The 20938-nt window shown below is 52.2% G+C and overlaps 1 protein-coding gene and 1 long non-coding RNA gene across 3 annotated transcripts in view; one reads left to right on the forward strand and one right to left on the reverse strand.

The window, feature by feature from the left end:
- LOC310692245 overlaps positions 1-20938 on the forward strand; it is a 45288-nt gene that overhangs the window by 8195 nt on the left and 16155 nt on the right. The gene's annotated exons all lie outside the window — the stretch shown is intronic.
- AGFG2 (ArfGAP with FG repeats 2) lies at positions 1640-19821 on the reverse strand. 2 transcript variants are annotated; one of them, XM_083472715.1, is made up of 12 exons: positions 19535-19821; positions 15714-15807; positions 15068-15183; positions 14726-14846; positions 13238-13373; positions 11973-12110; positions 10830-10932; positions 10599-10663; positions 8514-8600; positions 7241-7372; positions 5657-5742; positions 1640-3632 (listed from the first exon to the last, which is right to left on the reverse strand). In XM_083472715.1, exons 1-12 carry the CDS (start codon positions 19723-19725, stop codon positions 3561-3563), a joined length of 1341 nt encoding a protein of 446 aa, XP_083328841.1. In that variant the 5' UTR covers positions 19726-19821; the 3' UTR covers positions 1640-3560. The 2 variants fall into 2 exon arrangements, with proteins under 2 accessions (XP_083328841.1, XP_083328842.1); XM_083472716.1 differs by lacking the exon at positions 19535-19821 and adding an exon at positions 19320-19412.

Consider the following 20938-nt stretch of genomic DNA (forward strand, 5'->3'; position numbering starts at 1 on the left):
TGCAGGGGGTTGGGATGGATGACCCCTAGGGGTCCCTTGTGGCTCATGCAGGTGAGCAGAAAGTGCCCAGGGGGAGGACGAGGCCAGCAAGGGGTGGGAGCCTGGGGAGGTCCAGGCTGAAGGCAACATTTGCCCCCGCGCCAGGTTTCCCCCACCCTCGATGATGCAAAGCCTGCCTTGGGCAGGGAAGAGTGTCTTTTGCTATGAGGTCCCAGTTTCCAGGGCTAAGATCCACTGCTGAAAACAGGTTCAGACCCCCGGCTTGTAGTGATGCCCCGAATGTGACTGTGGAGATATCTGATTTCCAGATATCTGCCTGGTTCCTCCTTACAATTTTAGCAGGTCGGCAGAAGAGCTGATTCACTGCATTTATATCCCTCCTTTAGGGACGTGGGTGGCGCTGTGGGTTAAACCACTGAGCCTCTTGGGCTTGCCGATCAGAAGGTCGGCGGTTCGAATCCCCGCAACGGGGTGAGCTCCCGTTGTTCAGTCCCAGCTCCTGCCAACCTAGTAGTTTGAAAGCACGTCAAAGTGCAAGTAGATAAATAGGTACCGCTCTGGCGGGAAGGTAAAGTGTTTCCGTGCGCTGCTCTGGTTCGCCAGAAGTGGCTTAGTTATGCTGGCCACACGACCCAGAAGCTGTACACCGGCTCCCTCATCCAGTAAAGCGAGATGAGCGCCGCAACCCCAGAGTCGGCCACGACTGGACCTAATGGTCAGGGGTCCCTTTACCCTTATCCCTTCCTTTCTCTCCAAGGTGGCCACCCTTCTCCTAATTTCTAGAATAACCCTGCGAGGAAGGTGAAGAGGCTGTGACTGACTCCCAGGTCACCTGGGGAGCTTCAAGACTGAGTGGGAATTCGAACCCAGACCTCCCAGGTCCTAGTCTGACACTCCAACCCAGTGTTTCCCAAACGTCGGGTCTCCATCCGTTTCTGGACTACAACTCCCATCCTCCCCTAGCTAGCAGGACCAGCGGTCAGGGATGATGGGAGCTGTAGTCCAAAAACAGCCGGAGACCCAACATTTGGGAAACTTTGCTCTAACCACTCCACCACATTGCCTTCCTAGCGTTCTCCTGCTATGGGGCAGCTTTATCAATTAAGCCAGGGGAAAGCAAAATGCCGTTTAGAGAAGCATCTGAAATGTTTCCCTCGAAGCTTGAACTGGATGGACGTTCTAACTGCTTTGAGACCTTTTTCTTTAAAATATAAAGCGGTAGAGAAATGAAAAAAATAGCAATTATAAAAAATTCCAACGGGGGAGAAAAAGTAGTGCCGTTGCGGCGAACATAACCCAGGTTTAAGGTGCCATTTGGCGGTGTGGTTATATCTGAGTTTCTAACGCTGCCACTGGCCCACTTAGCACTACCTGCTCGGACTGGCAGCAGCAGCTGTCCAGGATCTCTCTCAACCCTTCCTGGACCCTTCCAGGGACCACCTCTGAGCGAAAGCCTTAGATTCAAGGCTTGCTTTCTTGTTGGGAATGCCTTTGGAGGCAGAGATGCAGCCCACTCCGATCTCTTGGCGACGCTTCTTTGGGATTCAGAGCCCACGAACCCCGAGGCCCGATCCAGCCGCTTCGAGGCCCGCAACCCGAGAGGCAGGCGTTTGCCGAAAGAAGACTCGGGACCACCGTGTTTGTTTTTCAAATAGATTTTCCCCCCCTTCCCCATATAGATATCTATAGACATTTTGAGTGCAACAAGTTCTGCGCTTATTATATATTTCGTGAGTATATATAGATATATATCTTTTAAAAACATAGTCCATACTTTTGTTGAAAATATAAACTCCAGTCTTCCTTAAGGGGGTGGGGGAACGCATCCGTTCTGTTCCCAGGAGGGGCAATTGAAGGGTTACCCCAAAGAAAAGAAAAAAGCCCCGGCCGGCGTAGGGAGCCTGGGATAGGTAGAATACTTGTGCGCGGGGAGGGATTGTGGCCTTTGAAGGAGCTTTGGGTTCAAAGTGTGCGGGCGAAGGAGGAAGCGCGGAGGTGGGAGCCGGGCGGGCGGGTGCGAAGAATTAAAAGAGCTACAGCACACTGAAGGAAGCACAACGAGAGCTGCCGCCATTCGCTTAGCAAAGCCGTAGTTTTCCCTGCTCCCAGGTATCGGAGTCCAGCCAGCACATTCCCCAACCCATTTCTGCATTCAGCCAAACAGAATTACGGAAACTTAACGCTTTGGTCAGATTTCCTGAGACCACGAAAAAGGAGTGGGGGAGAAAAGGGAAGGGACTTGCTTTCGAAAGATGCATAAAACCCCGCTTTTGAAATGTTGGGACTCTGCAGGCATTGTCTGACCAGGTGAGGCTGGTGGAAGACCTCCGGGGGGGGGGGCTGGAAAGGCAGCTTTCTGGGGTTCCCCCAGGGCGGGAAACGCGGACGTCGGAGGGTATTGTGGCTCAGGGCATCGTTTTTTGGCAGAGACACGGCTCTGAGCGCGTTGTCAGCTGGGAAAGGAAATGACAGCTCTCCCTTCTGCCCCCCGAACTTCTCGGATGTTGGGGGGCTGCTCAGAGACCCCTGCCAAGGCTTTCCCAGGAGGCTCCCCCCGACCCAGCAAGGCAATGCACATTGGCAAAGCACACAGCCGGAAGTGGGGGACCCAAGCAAGGACTGACTGCAAAGTCTGGGTTGCCAAACTTTGGGTTTTGCACGACAGCACAGACCTCCAAGCCTGGGGAGGGGGCCCAGACCTGTTCCAAAAGAGCCCCAGACCGTACCCACTGCCTCTGTCTTTCTTCCAAGCCTCTGGACTTGATTCTGGGGCTCCGGTATTGCAGCATGGAGCCTCCGTTGCTCCAGACACGCTTCGTCTGCTCACAAGCAGGCAGGTGTGTTTGTCGGCGACCCTGACCGCGTCTCCCTGCCGCCTCGTCTAGTGCAATAAAATGATGAGAGGAAGAAGCAGGACGGGGACAGCAGAAGAGGAATCCTGTCTGCCTTTGGGGCAGCTTCGCCCTAGAGGAGAAGGGGCCCTGAGGCCTCCCCACGGCGGCTGGCAAGGGGGCCCAAAAGAGGCCAGAGAGGCTTGGAAGGGGGATGCGGGCTGGTCTGTACAAAGCCTGAACATCCTCCTCTCCTCCCCACCTTGGCAATCCCAGACCCCCATACACCCCAGACAAGGGCTGCTGGGAAGCTGGTGGGAGGGGGGCCAAGGAGGAAGCAGTTGACTCACAGGGGCTCCTGGACTTTCTGTTTATCCAGCATGCACACCCACCTCTAGGTACTGACCTTCCTCAGCATCGCTCAGAACTGCTTGCCGCCCCCCTCCCCAAATCTTCTCCCCAGCAAGAATCACTGCCCTGGTTTGCAGCCGGCTAACCCAGCTCCCTGGCAAGTCACATCGTGCGCTGCTTTCTGGAGGGAGAGGCCGTACGTCCGTCCCCCCAAAAAAAAACATTCTGAAAAGCACTTAAGCGCCCACCCCCAGTCCAGGGGGCGGGAAGAGTAAAGTGCCCAAGTGGCAGAGACGCTCTCTCCTATATGACACACATACACACACACACACTCGAGGTGAGTCGGGGGGTCTCCGGCGGTCTGTCGTCTAGCCAGCGCTATAAGAAAGGGTTGGTGGGAGGGTGTTTCGCCAGGGAGAAAGGGCCAGCAGGCGAGGAGGCCATCGGGGTCTGTGGGAGACAGAGACAGAGAGGTGGGTGAGTGGGGGGGACGGGGGGGGGGGGAGAGAAGGATCAACAGACACAGAGAGAGACACACACAAACACCCCAATCAACTGAACAGAAAGATCATCTTGAAATATCCAAAGATTCTGTAAGCTAGGGAGGGAAAGCCTATTTATTCCACTGACACCCAAACAGAGGAAAACACTATAAAAAAATTCCTTCCAGTAGCACCTTAGAGACCAATTAAGTTTGTTGCTGGTATGAGCTTTCGTGTGTATCTGAAGACGTGTGCATGCACACAAAAGCTCACACCAATCACTCAAGAGCATCCTGATCAAATTTGCAGATGACACCAAACTGGGAGGGGTGGCTAACACCCCAGAGGACAGGATCACACTTCAAAACGACCTTGACAGATTAGAGAACTGGGCCAAAACAAACAAGATGAATTTTAACAGGGAGAAATGTAAAGTATTGCACTTGGGCAAAAAAAAAAAATGAGAGGCACAAATACAAGATGGGTGACACCTGGCTTGAGAGCAGTACATGTGAAAAGGATCTAGGAGTCTTGGTTGACCACAAACTTGACATGAGCCAACAGTGTGACGCGGCAGCTAAAAAAGCCAATGCAATTCTGGGCTGCATCAATAGGAGTATAGCATCTAGATCAAGGGAAGTAATAGTGCCACTGTATTCTGCTCTGGTCAGACCTCACCTGGAGTACTGTGTCCAGTTCTGGGCACCACAGTTCAAGAAGGACACTGACAAACTGGAACGTGTCCAGAGGAGGGCAACCAAAATGGTCAAAGGCCTGGAAACGATGCCTTATGAGGAACGGCTAAGGGAGCTGGGCATGTTTAGCCTGGAGAAGAGGAGGTTAAGGGGTGATATGATAGCCATGTTCAAATATATAAAAGGATGTCACATAGAGGAGGGAGAAAGGTTGTTTTCTGCTGCTCCAGAGAAGCGGACACGGAGCAATGGATCCAAACTACAAGAAAGAAGATTCCACCTAAACATTAGGAAGAACTTCCTGACAGTAAGAGCTGTTTGACAGTGGAATTTGCTGCCAAGGAGTGTGGTGGAGTCTCCTACTTTGGAGGTCTTTAAGCAGAGGCTTGACAACCATATGTCAGGAGTGCTCTGATGGTGTTTCCTGCTTGGCAGGGGGTTGGACTCGATGGCCCTTGGGGTCTCTTCCAACTCTATCATTCTATGATTCTATGATTCAACAACAAACTTAGTTGGTCTCTAAGGTGCTACTGGAAGGAATTTTTAAAATTTGTTTCAACTACGGCAGACCAACACGGCTACCTACCTGTAAGAGGAAAACACTGTTTTCCTTCAGTTATTCTCAAAAACGTAAGGGCTCCGCTGTCTGTTCCAGGATCCTGTTCCCACAGCGGCCAACCAGCTGCCTCTTCTGGGAAACCCAGAACCAGGATCCGACCACAAGAGCAACCCTCTCCCCTCCTGGGGTGTCTGGCAACTGGGTTTCAGAAGCATCGCTGGGGTTACAGAGGCAACCATAGTGACATCTTCCTTTAAAGCCTCCTGCTGGAGGGAGTTCCGCAGTTTAACGATCAGCTAGAAGGACTCTCTTTCATGTGCCCTGGATGCCCTCCAGTTAGGAGAGAGGGAGGAAAAAAATTCTCTATCCGCTTTCCCCGTGCTATGTGGAACTTTGAACATCTTCCTTGCCTTTCCCTCTGAACTGAAGAGTCCCAAAGGCTGCAACTTTTCTACGTGGAGAGCCTGTTCTCACCCCGGCCCCTCAAACTGAGGAAAAAACATTGCTTTCTTTGATTAGTATCTAGATCACGTGAGCATCACCTGCCTTCGTGCTGGAGCCTTCACGGATGCACACACACACACACACACAGAGAGAGAGAGAGAGAGAGAGAGAGAGAGAGAGAGATCTAGGGGCTGGGGTGTGGAAAGGTGATCACAAGAGATGGGGAACTGGCAAGCGGGAGAGGTTGGAGGGCTGGAAGAGGAGGGGGAAGGAGAGGGGTGGGAGTTTCCTTACCACAAAAGGGTTGGTGGAGATCCCAACAGGCTGCCCAAGGGGTCTCTGTGCAGCTTTGGCAGCAGAAAATCCACTGAATGGGGACCCTGAGGCAGGAGAGACACAGAGAGAGAGTGAGTGAGTGTTGAGATGAGATGACTTTTGCCGTAATGAGATGAAATTGAAATACTTTATTGTCACTTGTACAACTTGTATGCAGTGAGATTACGTAAGCACCCCCCACTCAGCTCTCTTAGTCTTAATTCCCCTCGTTTACTAACGCACACCCGCCAAACCCGAAAGTCAGTTGCCCTGTTGTTATCTTTTCATTCAGCAGCCTAACAGCCCTGGATAGAAGCTGTTCTTTACCCTGTTGGCACGACTAATCATGCTTCTATATATCTTCTGCCTGAGGGCAGGAGATCAAGAAAGTGCCATCCAGGGTGTGAATCCCTGAGAATTTTCCTCACTCTCCTGAGGCAACGTTCTTCCGCTATTTCATCCAGCGGATTCACGGGACAGCCCATAATATCTTGTGCTGTATTCACCACCCTCTGTAGGCACTTCCTATCAGTTGATGTCAAACCAGCGTACCAGGGGCAGGTTCAAGCCCTGGTCTCTCCCAGGTCCTGGCCTGACACTCTAACTGCTATAGACTGCCGCTGGCTCTCTTAAGATAGAGAGTCTGGAGCTCAAGGTGGCATGTGCACGGTTCTCCCTGTCCTCATTTAATCCCCAGAGCAACAACCCTGCGAGGGAGGACAGGCTGAGAGGCAGTGACCGCCCCAGACCAGGCAAGCCAGCCCTCTGCTTCAGACATATTTACACTCTGCTTCAAATCCTGTGGGAAGCTTTTGTGCTATGTGCTGGTTTTTCAGGGGGGCCCTCTCTGCTGTGCTGGTAAAGGTAAAGGGACCCCTGACCATTAGGTCCAGTTGCGGACGACTCTGGGGCTGCGGCGCTCATCTTGCTTTACTGGCCAAGGGAGCCAGCGTACAGCTTCCGGGTCATGTGGCCAGCATGACTAAGCCGCTTCTGGTGAACCAGAGCAGCGCACGGAAACGCCCTTTACCTTCCCGTCAGAGTGGTACCTATTTATCTACTTGCACTTTGATGTGCTTTCGAACTGATAGGTGGGCAGGAGCAGGGACCGAGCAACGGGAGCTCATCCTGTCATTGCGGGGATTCAATTCACCAACCTGCTGATCGGCAAGCCCTAGGCTCTGTGGTTTAGAACACAGCGTCACCCGCGTGCTGGTGGAAGGGGCTTAATCGGGGTCACCGAGGTCCTTTCCCTACAGCATTCTCTCCTTCTCCCATGAACCCCATGGGAACAAGGGGCAATGAGCTATGTGGGGACCCTCGAAGGCCTTCCTCTAGCCTCGAGAGGTTTTGGCCATGCATGTCAATGTGCCCATCACAACCCCAACGAGGGATAGGACCTTGACTGTCGTTTATTAATTTTTTTCTATAAAGATGAGGCTCAGGCTGCTGAATTCCACAGCGCCTCAAATGTGAAAGCCCACAGTTCCTCTGAGTGAGTGTGCAATGGCATGTCTACTTCTGGACTGAGTGACACCCCCCGCAAAGAAAAGCACCTCTTACCGCCATTCTGCTGCTGACTCAGCATTGCTTGGGTCTGGAACAGAGGCGGTTGCTGGTGCTGCAGGGGGGAGGCAAAGACGTTGGAGAGGGGGGAGGTGGAGAAGCTGCTGGGGGACCCCACCACGAAGGCGCCTGCAAGAAGAGAGAGAGCCAGAAAAATGAGGAAGGGGCAGGAATAACTTGATGAATCAGTGGAGGATGGGAGACACCTGGCTTGACGGCTGCACACGTGAAAAGGACGCAGCGGGTCACTGTTGCACCCAGGTGCCGCTTGGCAGCTTCCTCCCACAAGTATAGCTACACAAAGGTGCCTTTTGCTACTCTCTTAAAGCCATCGAAGGGTCGGGTGCTGCCAACTGGGTTGCAGGGAGCAGCGGGAGATGCCTGCCTTGCCAGAGGGTGGGCTAGATGCGCTTTGGGGGTCCCTTCCAACGCTACGATTCTATGAGTCCTGCAGGGCGGAAGGCGGCTTACAAAACCAGCCCCTACTCCTCCTTTGCCCGACTCGCCGTCTCTCTCTCCGCCCTCCCACCTCCACTTGAATGATAAGAACCACAGGACTGTAGAGTTGGAAGGGACCGTGGGGATGTTGACATTTCCATTACACCTTAAGGAGCAGGCGTGTGGAACTGTTGTGTGTCACATGTCTGTTTACATTGCTTGAAACTTCCGTTGTGAGTAGCTTTTGCTTTTCCTGTTCTCCCTGAGACGACAAGAGAGACGACACGTTTGTCCTGATTTATGATTAATAAATCTGTAGTTGTAGTATGCTTCCACAAGCCTCACGCCTATTCTGTGTGTGCAGTTCGATCTGCTGATAGTGTGCCCTGGCTCAGAAGCCTGGGTCCATACTCCACAGAGCAGCAAGCTCCGGATGTGTGGTGTGCATGGCATATTTGTGGGGTATGAAAAGAGTGCCACCATTCTCCTAAGAAAGAGGAGATGAGTGCTGAAGACTTGTGTCCAGTACGCAGATCTGAAAGGGCCACAAAGGGCAAACCTCCAAAGAGGTGTGCTGATGAGTTGGCTAAAACAGCAGTAGCTGCTGTTAGTAGCTCAGAGTAGGTGCGGGAACCTTCAAGCTCAGAAGCCCGAGTCGCTGATTTACGTCAGAGCAGAGGTGATGGTCTTCGCAGCGGGACGGCTGGAAGGAGGCGACAACAGAGGGCCCTCTAGCCCAAGCCCCTGCAATGTAGGAATCTCCCCCCACCCCCAAAAAACGGGGCTCAAACCTACGACCCCCAGAGTCTCAAGGCAGCAGGGAAGGGCTTACCTGGGCCCATGCCATTGGTCTGGAAGGGGTTGGTGGAAGGCAGCGTGGGCTGAGCGACAGCAGAGGTGGCGAAAGGATTGGTGCAGGCTGGACATCAGAGAGAGAGAAAGAGAAAGTGCCCCGAGTTATACCACAAATGAAGCAACTGGCCTCTGCTACACCCCAGGAACGTGCCTGGGGTTCTCCGACTTTGCCATAGTTTTGCAATTAATCCAGAATGCGGCAGCTAGACTGGTGACTGGGAGTGGCCGCCGGGACCACATAACACCGACACTGGCTCCCAGTACGTTTCCGAGCACAATTCAAAGTGTGGGTGCTGACCTTTAAAGCCCTAAACAGCCTCGGTCCAGTATACTTGAAGGAGCGTCTCCATCCCCACCATTCAGCCCGGATGCTGAGGTCCAGCGCCAAGGGCCTTCTGGCGGTTCCCTCATTGCGAGAAGGTTACAGGGAACCAGGCAGAGGGCCTTCTCGGTGGTGGCGCCTGCCCTGTGGAACGCCCTCCCAGCAGATGTCAAAGAGAACAACAACTATTTTACTTTTAAAAGTCATCTGAAGGCAGCCCTCTTTAGGGAGGTTTTTAATGTTTGATGCTGTACTGTTTTTAATATTCAGTTGGAAGCCGCCCAGAGTGGCTGGGGAAACCCAGCCAGATGGACGGGGTATAAATAATAAATTATTATTATTATTATTATTATTAACTGAAGACCTGTTCCTAGAAACCTGCCCCTCCTTCTAAGACACACACCGCTCCCCAAAATTTCACATGTCACCATTTTACTTCCTCGTTGGCTGACACAACATGCACAGGCCTCGCTATGTGAGCACAATCAGTTCCTGCTCAACAGTATTTATTCAACAAGCAGAGAAACGCACGGCAAACACAGTTTTGCAGGATGAGGTGCTGACAAGAGGGGAGAAGGTGATTTTGTGATGGATGCAGTTGTATAAAATTATAAATAATAATAATAATAATTTATTATTTATACCCCCCCATCTGGCTGGGTTTCCCCAGCCACTCTGGGCGGCTTCCAACAAAATATTAAAATACCGTAGTCCATCAAACATTAAAAGCTTCCATAAATTTGTGCATCTGATTCTCTGTATACCTGCCTGTGTCTATCTGACTCTCATGTGACTCTCTCTATGTGGCATTACGGTACAAATCCTTGGGATGGGGTATTGTTTAGGGCAGTGGTTCCCAACTAGCCAAGTACTGCGGACCCCCCGTTTTTCAAAAGCCAAGCGGTGCCACCAGACCCTCCACTGTGTCCCGGGGCTCTGCATCTCCCTGGCTGTGCATCCCTGCAAGTCATGTGACCAGCGTGAGAGCATGGCACCCCAAAACATATGTTTTTTGGGTGCTGTAATCTCACACTTTTCTGGGCACCTCCCAAAAGGGGATCTCCCAGACAGCTGACAGGTATGTGCCACAGATCCCCGGTTGGGTCACGCAGATCTCAATTGGGAACCACTGGTTTAGCGGGTTCTTTTGGTGGGGTTTGTTGCTGCTCTCGATATTAACTTTTTGTAGATTTGTTTTTAGATCTTATTATGACTTATGTGAAAATCATTCCGTTTGGTTGTGTACTTTTTTTTATCTGTTCCGTTCACTGTTTATGACTACTTTTGTTATGTTTGTAATTATGTGTAAATCTTTCCATGTTGCTAACCGCCTTGAGCTTGGCTGTAACTGTGGAAAGGTGGCCTACAATTAAAACGATGACGATCTTTCATGTGTGGGTAACTGAAGGTTCACACAGCAACACCTGAGTGCATTCTCTTTCCCGTTCAGTTCTTAGCTTATCTGTATTGTTTTCGTATGGATCAAAAAATCAAATATCTTTAATACGGTCAATGACCAGCAAGTTTTCGTATGGATTTATGTTCTGTATATATTATGATTATTTCTAATTGTTCGGGGGGGGGGTTGTTTTGTTTTTTGAATTGTTCTATTTATTATTGTTCGTTTGCTGCGATGCAAGACACTTTCATCACCGCCACGGGAAAAGTGGCCTACAAATAAATAGAAGATGATGACAGCAGCAACCATCAGAACCGAGAGGATGAGGGCAAACTACTTACCCCCGTAGGCCGTGGCTGGGCTGGGCGGAGGCAGGACAGGTGACTGGCTGAGGGCCCCAAAGACGCTGGCAGAGAGAGGGGGAGGAGGAAGCAGGTAAGTACAAGGCTCTCTGGGAGATGCATCCAGAGGCCACTTAGACTCACACACACACACACACCCGTTGGCCAAAGGCAGAAATGTCCACAGACCCACCAGCCCCAAACCAGTCGATCCAGAGGGAAACCTATTACCTGCTTGGGACTCCGCCCACTCTGAAGGCCCCGCCCATGTCTGGAATGCCCACTCCTGGTTGGCTAGCAGGGGAGGCGGGGAAACCGCCCATGTGGGTTCCACCTGCAAGGAAGAATATTAATTAATATTGGTTTGTTTGGGAGTTATTGGTTTGTGTTTCTTTGTTCTTGTTTTAATCGTGTGTTTTGTGCTTCTATGTTGTATTTTTATCCTGTGAACTGCCCTGAGATCTGCTGATGAAGAAAGATGTACAAAATTAAATATATTTTTTAATTTTCTCTCTCTCCCCTCTCCCCACCTTCCCGCCATTTTCCCAGACCAGAACTCTAGCTGGTGTACGCAAATTAAAACATAGCAGGTAAAATACAAAAAAGCTAAAAGCATATAATATGTAATAGCTTAGTTACATTTTAAACTATCTTTTACCATATTTTTCGCTCTATAAGACTCACTTTTTCCCTCCTAAAAAGTAAGGGGAAATGTGTGTGCGTCTTATGGAGCGAAAGCAGGCTTCGCAGCTATCCCAGAAGCCAGAACAGCGAGAGGGATCAATGCGCAGCGCTCCCTCTTGTTGTTCTAGATTCTGGCTTAGCCCCTCAGTCCCTTCCCCCACCTCCCAGAAAAGCCCCCAAGAGCCGCGCTCCCTTTCACGAGCCGCGTGGAGCGGCTCTTGGGGGCTTTTCCCCAAGGAGGGAGAAGGGCAGCCCGCCAGTGATGGGCTGCCCTTCGCCCTCCTCGGGGAAAGCCCCCAAGAGCCGCACACACACTCCACGCGGCTTGTGAAAGGGAGCGCTGAGCAGAGCCTGGGATGCATACAGTCTCTGCTCAAAGCTCCCTTTAAAGAATATTTTTTTTCTTGCATTCCCCCTCTAAAAACTAGGTGCGTCTTATGGGGCGAAAAATACGGCATATGTTTTCAGCTTTAATGCAACAGAATCAAAGCAATGCAAAAGCAAATCTGTTAAAATGCAGGTAGTAGAAAAAAAATCTGTAGAAAAAAAAGGCCTGTGGGAGTAAAACAGTCTCCGCCTGCCGACGAAAGGAGAACGAGGAGGAATAAAAGGCTGTGAGGATAAAATGGGGGGTGAGGAACTATAGGGGAGGCGGAATATAAACGGAATGAACAAAATAGTAGTACTTACGGGGCATGTTACCCGCTGCCATGGGCTGGCTCTGGAAAGGGCTGTGGCTGGCGGCTAACGCGTCCCCAAAGGTCACTCCAGCAGGACTTCCACCAAAGGCATCGAAACTTGTGAAGGCAGCCTGGGCTGGCACCTGGCCTGAGAGAGAGAGCGCAAGAGGGGTTATTTAGCTGCAGTGTTGTGCATGGGTTAAGTTCCTTCTCTGGCCTGTCCTGAATCTACCGCCGATGGATTTCCTCCCGCATCGCAGGGGCCTCCAACCCTCCAGGTCTAGGGCTCTGACCTCCTCGAGCAAATCTGAGTACCGGGCATTAGGAGAAAAGGGAGAACGTTCTCAAAGAATCGTAAGCGTTGGAAGGGACCCTGAGGGTCATCCAGTCCAACCCCATGGCAAGGCAGGAATACTCCCCACCCCGTCACACCTTCTTCACCCCTATTTGTAATTCCACAGGAAAGCAATAAGAGCTACAGTGGTACCTCGAGTTAAGTACTTAATTCGTTCCAGGGGTCCGTTCTTAACCTGAAATTGTTCTTAACCTGAAGCACCACTTTAGCTAATGGGGCCTCCCGCTGCCGCTGCACTGCCAGAGCACGATTTCTGTTCTCATCCTGAAGCAAAGTTCTTAACCTGAAGCACTATTTCTGGGTTATTACGTTCTCACCAACACCAGGTTTGTGCACACACCCTGCGTCTTAGCGGTCCGTTCTCTAAATCAGGGTTTCCCAAACTTGCCAAAGAGAAAAACAACTACCAGACTTTTAGAAGACATCTGAAGGCAGCCCTTCTTTAGGGAAGCTTTTAATGTTTAATAGGCTATTGTATTTTAATATTCTGTTGGAAGCCACCCAGAGTGGCTGAGGAAGCCCAGCCAGATGGGCAGGGTATAAATAATAAATTATTATTATGATTATTGGCGCTCTGGCTGTTTTCGGACTACAACTCCCATCATCCCTGACCACTGGTCCTGGTACCGAGGGATGATGGGAGTTGTAGTTAGTCCAAAAAAAAAAACAAAAAAAAAAAACCCCAGCCAGAGACTGTTTGGGAAACCCTGCTCTAAGTCAAGGAGTTTTCCCTTCCCCATGGTGGAAAAGGCAGCTCCCCCAACTCCCTGGTTGCTTGGGATCCCGCCCCTCCCCCGATGCCCATTTTGAAGCCTCTTCAGTTAACACACTCCCTCCAGATCAAAACTGCCCAGCCAGACACACCCACCCCCTCTCTGGTGTGATAAGGAGGCTCCCACGAGCCACAAGAAGTTACTCACTCCCAAAAGCAGGGAAGGCTGTGAAGGCAGGTCCAGGCTGAGGGGCAGCAAAGGGGTCTCCCCCGATGTCGGCCAAGAGGTCCATACTGGCTTTCTTGGCTGGCTGGGGGCCCTGCGGCTGGCTCCTGTCTGCAATCTGGAAAAAGGAAAGCCGGTCAGAATGAAAGGCCGGGATCCTGCCCAGGAAGAGATCCCCCCCCCCCCCGAGCCTGGCATGAACCACAAATGCACTCTGAAGCAAATTGTGGCCACTGAGGTGCTAAGGGAGAATACTGTGCCCCGGGCTGTATATTTTTGGATCATAAGGAGATAGCTTTATGTGGCTTTTGCACACAAAGAATACACAACGGCTAGGAGAAGAGGGCGTCGCAAAGGTCTCCCTGGCATGCCATGCTTATTTTGAACTTGAGCAAATCTTCAAACTTCAGCAAAGTTTCAGAATCTACTGTTTCTGTGGGGGGCAGGATGGATTGTTGGTTGTTGAGAGGCACTAGGTGAAAATGTTCCTCTATAACCAGACCTTTGGCAGTATATGGCCTTTTAAACTGGGGCGAGGGGGCAGCGTTGCTTTTGTTTGTTATTATATTATGCAGTTCTGTGTTCTGTGAACCGCCAACCTTCTGATCGGCAAGCCCTAGGTTCTGTGGTTTAGACCAGTGTTTCCCAAACTTTTTTGGGCAACGGCACACCTGTTTACTGAAAAAAATCTCGCGGCACACCACCATTAAAGCCCCGCCCCGTGACGTCAGCGCGCAGCGTCACGCCAGGAGGGACGCACGAAAGTGAAAGTTTTTTCCCTCCCCCTTGCCGGGGAACCTCCGAGCTTTGGGGGTGGGAGGAGGCAGCAGAGCGAGGGACTGAGGGACGGCGGCAACTGAGGCGGCGGCGGCTGTTGTGGTGGTGGCGGCGATAGCGGGCGGAGGAGGGGGCGGCGGCGGGGCTTGAGGAGCCGTCGCCGGGAGTTGCTGCTGCTGTTGTTGCTGCTGCTGCCCGGACATGCCGGCCTCCTCCTCCTCCGCTGTCTCGCGCTCCTCCCTTTTGCACGCGCTGCCCCGCCGCTCGGCACCACCACCGCGGAGCCGCCCCCGGCTCGACGCGGATCCTCGCCGCCACCGCCTCTCACCGCCCGACTCGCCCGCCTCCCTCCCACGGCACACCAGCCAATGTCTCACGGCACAGTAGTGTGCCGCGGAACACCGGTTGGGAAACACTGGTTTAGACCACAGCGCCACCCACGTCCCTACGCCTTATCCTCCACGAATTTCTCGTTTCTCACTGTCCCTTGCTCGTCTTTTCTCCAAATTACACAAGCCCCGAACACTGCAAACTACAGCCCACTGCCCCCTGCCCTGCTACTCCCCAACAGCTGCCAGAAACCTGATATCAGAGCTTGTGAAACAGGGTAGGGGCCTAGCCTGGGCTGGCCAGCGAATGGAAAGAATTTCTGAGCGACTTAGTCGAGCCAGAAGGATGCCCGATACTCCCAACCTGGCTAGGCTTGGCTGCTGTAGGCATCGCCCCCGAGTCTCCCAGCAGCGTCTTCACTTCCACCGTGGAGCTTTGGGATGTCAGCGAGGGCAGGCTTTTGGCTTGCTCCGGGGAGATGTACCTGCAGGGGGAAGCCATAGGAGAGGATAGACCACCGCCCAGGATAACCTCCCCCACCCTCTCATCCCTTGGGTGAGTGAAAAGTCAACATTTCGCCTTTGGAGTAAGACGTGAAAATAAACAGCCCACACCAGTTTGCAGAATTTCATCTGAGTCCTTTACCACCCAGTAAGCTCCCGGGATTTGAGCTCCCCTTGAAGGACAGGCTCCTGTCATTCTCACCATCTCTTCTTCTCGTATTTCTCCTGCAGAAACTCCTTCACTTTCTGAGGGTCCTGGGAATCTGGCAGCAGAGACGTCCGCGAGTCAAAGGTGCCCAACCAGATCTTCCGGCAGGCCTGGGGTGGGGAGGGGGCCCAGAATTATTTACTTCGTAAGATTTAGACACTGCTTGCTTGTAAGAGAAGGAACAACTCAAAGAGGTATACAAAGAGAGAGAGAAAAACAATAGAATCATCAAGAAAAGCTACTATATAAAGAATCAAAAAAATTAAACAGGGATTAAAACACAAATCGACCGGGCAGGCTTGCCTAAACAAGAATGCTGTTTAGCAGGAGCTGGAAAAGTACGGGGAAGCCGCCTGCCTGATGTCAATAGTTTAGGTACTGCTGCACTAAAATATACGTGTTCTTATCAATGCATATGAGGAATAAGCTGCAATTCAGAACTCTGGGGGTTCTTTGAGAAGTGAGTACTGCAGGAGAGGAGCATCACCTGCCCACCCTCTGAAACCTCACTTGTGCCTTCCGTTGGCCTCCTCAGTCACCAAACCGAGCTCGCCACCTTGCTATTATAAATTGTCTTATATATACTTATGAGAAAGCAGGACAGAACTGCCATGAAGGCCCCAGGTGGCCCCCGACTCACCTCGTTCCCACGGGTCTGGAGGTACTGCACCTCGCTCTCCGTGAAGGTCGTCATGGAGATCGACTTGACCCGGTGAGGGGGGTTCAGGCCACGGCTGCATTAGGGGTGGGGGAGAAGAATCACAAAACTGTAGAGCTGGAAGGGACCCCCAAGGGTCATCTAATAATAATAATAATAATAATATTTTTTTATTTATATCCTGCCCTCCCCAGCCGAAGCCGGGCTCAGAGCGGATAACAACAATAAAAGTAACACAGCATTCTAAAATCAATTCATTCTAAAATCAATTCAGAGGCAACCATTGGGCTAGAGTTCTGCAAGGAATGCCGAAGGAGGGAGTCAGGCTGTGCCCTGGCCAAAGGCCTGGTGGAACAGCTCTGTCTTGCAGGCCCTGCGGAAAGATGTCAAGTCCTGCAGGGCCCTAGTCTCTTGTGGCAGAGCGTTCCACCAGATCGGGGCCACGGCCGAAAAAGCCCTGGCTCTGGTTGAGGCCAGCCTAACCTCCCTGTGGCCCAGGACCTCCAAGATGTTTTTGTTTGAAGACCGTAAGGTCCTCCGTGGGACATAACAGAAGAGGCGGTCCCATAGGTACGAGGGTCCTAGGCCGTATAGGGCTTTAAAAGTTAAAACCAGCACCTTAAACTTGATCCTGTACTCCACCGGGAGCCAGGGCAGCTGGTATAGCACCGGGTGAATGTGATTCCGCTGCAAGGACCCCGTAAGGAGTCTCTCTGCGGCATTCTGCACCCGCAGGAGTTTCTGGGTCAGTCTCAAGGGCAGCCCCACGTAGAGTGAGTTACAGTAATCAAGTCTGGAGGTGACCGTCGCGTGAATCACAGTGGCTAGTCCAAGTAATGCAGGAAACACAGCAAAGAGAAAAGCTCCTGCTGATTATGGCCACTGAGTAGATGCTCTCTAGGGGAGAGCAGGAGAAACCAGGCCTTTGAGTTCAGCAAAGTGTGTGTGCTTTTGCAAGAGAGACACCTTGGTGAAGAGAATGATGTTGACAGCTCTCTGAGCTGCCAGGAAAGCGCAGAGAATGCTGCGCATCCTGAGCTGCAGAATCCAGGAGAGGCCTGGGCCCTCAGGGAAGAGAGCCTAGATGTCGACTCTGCCCCACTGGGCTCCTCATGGCCCTGTCCCCTAGCGCTCTGACCTGCTGATGCAAGGATTATCTCTGCCCGTGGCAGTTAATTATTAAGAGGGTGGGAAATGAAATATCCAGAATGTCACGGAGAGAGGAGGAACCCCATGTGGGGAGCAAACCTGGATTAGGGATCTGGGCAACCTCGGTGGGGCAGCGGGGAGAGAAATTAAGGGCTCATATCACCACGATTTAAGAAGACAATCTGGCCCATCTAGCCCAGCCTCCTGTTCTCACAGAGGCCAACCAGATGCCCATGATGGGAAAATCTGCGAGTAGGATTCGAACACAAGAGCAACTCTCCCTTTCCTGTGCTTTCCAGCAACTGGTGTTCAGAATCATTGCTACCTCTGACCATCCAGTAGCCATTGAAAGCCCTCTCCTGCTCCGTGCATTTGCCCAATCCTCTTTTAAAGCCATCTAGGTTGTTGGCCATCACCGCCTCCGGTGGGAGGGAGTTCCGCAGTTCAACTATGCTCTGTGTGAAGACAGACTTCCAGGTATCTGTCCTGAAGCTTCCAGCATTTGACTACCAGTGTTGTGAGAGAGGGAGAAAAGCTTTTCTCTATGCCAGGCATAATTCTACACACTTCTACCATGCCGCCTTTTACTCGCCAGGTTGACAACAGCTGGCTTAAAAGCATTCCACAGATTCCCTTTTTTCCACCCTCCCTCTCAGGTCAGCCATACCCCACCATCCAGGGCAACAACCTGAGTTTCTATTTACTTTGGTCAAAAGGTGATTAACCTGCCTTTCCGCTCAAAGGGGAGCTTATGAAACTCTTATTTGTTTTAGCGAAGAGATGCCTTAGCCTCCCACTGGCCAGCGAAGGCCAAAGAGCACGGCCAGCATCAGGGAGCGGCCCAGGATGCATTGCGCCGTCTTGCAGCAGCCAATCCCGCACTATCCCAGAGGTCCTCCTGCACCCCACACAAAGCGCAAACAAGGCCTCTTCCAAATCGCTGGTGCCTTCTGTCTGTTTCGTCATCCGCTGCCCTCCTTTTAGTTGTGCGCACAGTTTCTAAAATTTTAAAGGTAAAGGTACCCCTGCCCGTACGGGCCAGTCTTGACAGACTCTAGGCTTGTGCGCTCATCTCACTCCAGAGAAGCGGACACGGAGCAATGGATCCAAACTACAAGAAAGAAGATTCCACCTAAACATTAGGAAGAACTTCCTGACAGTAAGAGCTGTTTGACAGTGGAATTTGCTGCCAAGGAGTGTGGTGGAGTCTCCTCCTTTGGAGGTCTTTAAGCAGAGGCTTGACAGCCATATGTCAGGAGTGCTCTGGTGGTGTTTCCTGCTTGGCAGGGGGTTGGACTCGATGGCCCTTGTGGTCTCTTCCAACTCTAGGATTCTATGATTCTATGATTCACTCTATAGGCCGGGAGCCAGCGCTGTCCGCAGACACTTCCGGGTCACGTGGCTAGCGTGACGAAGCTGCATCTGGCGAGCCAGCGCAGCACACACGGAAACGCTGTTTACCTTCCCGCTAGTAAGCGGTCCATATTTATCTACTTGCACTTTGACGTGCTTTCGAACTGCTAGGTTGGCAGGCGCTGGGACCGAGCAGCGGGAGCGCACCCTGCCGCAGGGATTCGAACCGCCGACCATGCGATCGGCAAGCCCTAGGCGCTGAGGTTTTACCCACAGCGCCGCCCGCGTCTAAAATTTTACTTGCTGCTTTATAACTCCCGCAGTTTGCCGAGGGTCGCAAATGGGGAGAGATGCTGTTGCGCTCAAGTATTGCTTGTGGGTTTCTTCCATTCGTTTGGGACACCTGGCTGGCCACTGTGGGAACAGGATGCTGCCCTAGACTCATCTCACATCCTAAGCCTCCAGATGATTTCGCCAGGTGGTCTCATATACGTCACAGAGGTGACAAGCAAATCCAAAGGTCGTCTAGCCTTCAGTCAACCTGGAGTCAACCTGGAGCCCCTCAGCGGTTTTGGAGTACAGCCCCCAACCCTCGGCCAAGGCTGGCTGTGGGGCTGACTTTATTATTTATTTATTAAATTTGTATACCGCCTTCATCTGTAGATCTGAAGGAAGTTCATAAGATCGAAACACATAATAAAAACAAGGGCAACAACACAAACAAACCAGTATGTTTCCGAGCACAACTCAAAGTGTTGGTGCTGACCTTGAAAGCCCTAAATGGCCTCAAAGGCCCAGTATATCTGAAGGAGCATCTCCACCCCCATCGTTCTGCCCGGACACGGAGGTCCAGCTCCGAGGGCCTTCTGGCGGTTCCCTCCCTGCGAGAAGTTACAGGGAACCAGGCACAGGGCCTTCTTGGTGGTGGCGCCCTCCCATCAGATGTCAAGGAAATAAACTTTTAAAAGACATCTGAAGGCAGCCCTGCTTAGGGAAGCTTTTAATGTCTGACGCTGTATTGTTTTTAATATTCGGTTGGAAGCTGCCCAGAGTGGCTGGAGAAACCAGGTATAGATATTAAATTACCGTTACATTATTATAACCATTAACCCCTTCCCCCATGGGGTCCCTGACGCAGCTGGGAGGGCGCCAGGTTGAGGAAGGGTCTCCAACGCCCCGCCCTTGGCCCCGCCCCCAGGAGGCATTCCGCGTGGAAATAGCCCCGCCCCCGCGCATAGCGGCGTGGCCCCGCCCCCCGGCCTCGCGCATAGCGGCGTGGCCCCGCCCCCCGCCGCACTCACAGCGCCCCCGAGCAGGCGGTGCAGACGTAGCTGCCGATGGTGATGTCCACGTAGGTGACGCCCCGCTGGCCGCACTCGAAGCAGAGCCGGCTGGCCGGCTCGGAGCTGACCAGCTCCCTCACCCGGCGGGACCAGACCTCGGCCTCCGAGTCCCGCGGGGAGCTGGGCTTCCTCGCCCCGGACGCCGCCATCCGGGCGCGCACCTCAGCCGCCTCGCTCCCTGTCAGCGCCGCCGCCGCCGCGCATGCGCCCAGCCGCCCCCCCGCCGCGCACGGCGCATGCTCCGCTCTCCTCCGGCTGGGGCTTCCCCCCGCCCCGCCCCGCCCTCTCCCGGCGACCTTTCGATCCCACCCCATTCGTCCTCGCCGCTGCCGCCCCCTGAACCGCTACGCGCAGGCGCGCCGGGAAGCTCGCGGACCTCGCGTCTTCTGCGCGTGCTCCGGCTTCCCAAGCCGAGGGAAGCGCTGAAGCCGCGCGGGGAGGAAGGGGGCTTCACGTGCTTTCAGTGCGCAGGCGCACCGTCTCCTGCCACTTCGCCGGCCGATGAGTAGCCGACGGTGGCCTGGTTTTGTTTTTTTCCCTCTGGTAACGCATGCGCAGATTGTTCCCGCCTTTTTCCCCTCGCCCAGCGTCTCCTTTGCCAGAGGACGGGCGCTGCGAGTATTTCCCGCCCAAAAGGCCACGTGACCCCCTCAGATTTTTACCTCAGAATTCAGTTTCGCCCATCTTAGGACTGAATGTTTCCAGTTCTGCCGTTTAATTTAATTTATTTAAGAAAGTTGATGCATCCTTTGATTAAAAATAACAGATATTCGCAAAGCCGGTTAAAAAAAGAGAACTATTTAAAACATTCCCCCCCATGCATATAAAGCTAGGATTGAGGTAATAATAGCCTGATGGTAACACATGTCTATGATATCTGGGTAGGGTTGCCTGAAAAAAATGTATTTTAGCAGGTGCCCAAAAGAGGGCAGCCTGATGTCAATAGGCAGCGTGTGCTGTTGGATATCTTTCCAATGTGGCACCTGTAACTGCCATTTTCTACCATAAAAATAATAGCCATGATTAAGGGCACGGCTGCTGGATCAGACCAGGACAGGAGCGAGGCAAACACGAAGGATATAAAATAAAATAATAGAGTGAGCAGAAGGAAAACCAGGCTGATCCCCCCTAATATCTTGCAGAAAAATCAAATGATTGAGCAAAGCAGGGAACCAAGAGCTTGCCCAAAGCGTAAAAAGGAAAAGAAGGAAGTTAAACCGGGGAATCACTAAACAACAGGAAATTCCTGATAAAGTTCGTTTTAGAAGGGGAGCAACCGCAGCAGAAACCACAAGCTCTGTAGGAAACGGGGTATTTCCTACAGATAGATATATATATATATATATATATATATATATATAT

This window comes from Podarcis liolepis (assembly GCF_965112155.1).
Source record: "Podarcis liolepis genome assembly, chromosome: 13".
NCBI lineage: Eukaryota > Metazoa > Chordata > Lepidosauria > Squamata > Lacertidae > Podarcis > Podarcis liolepis.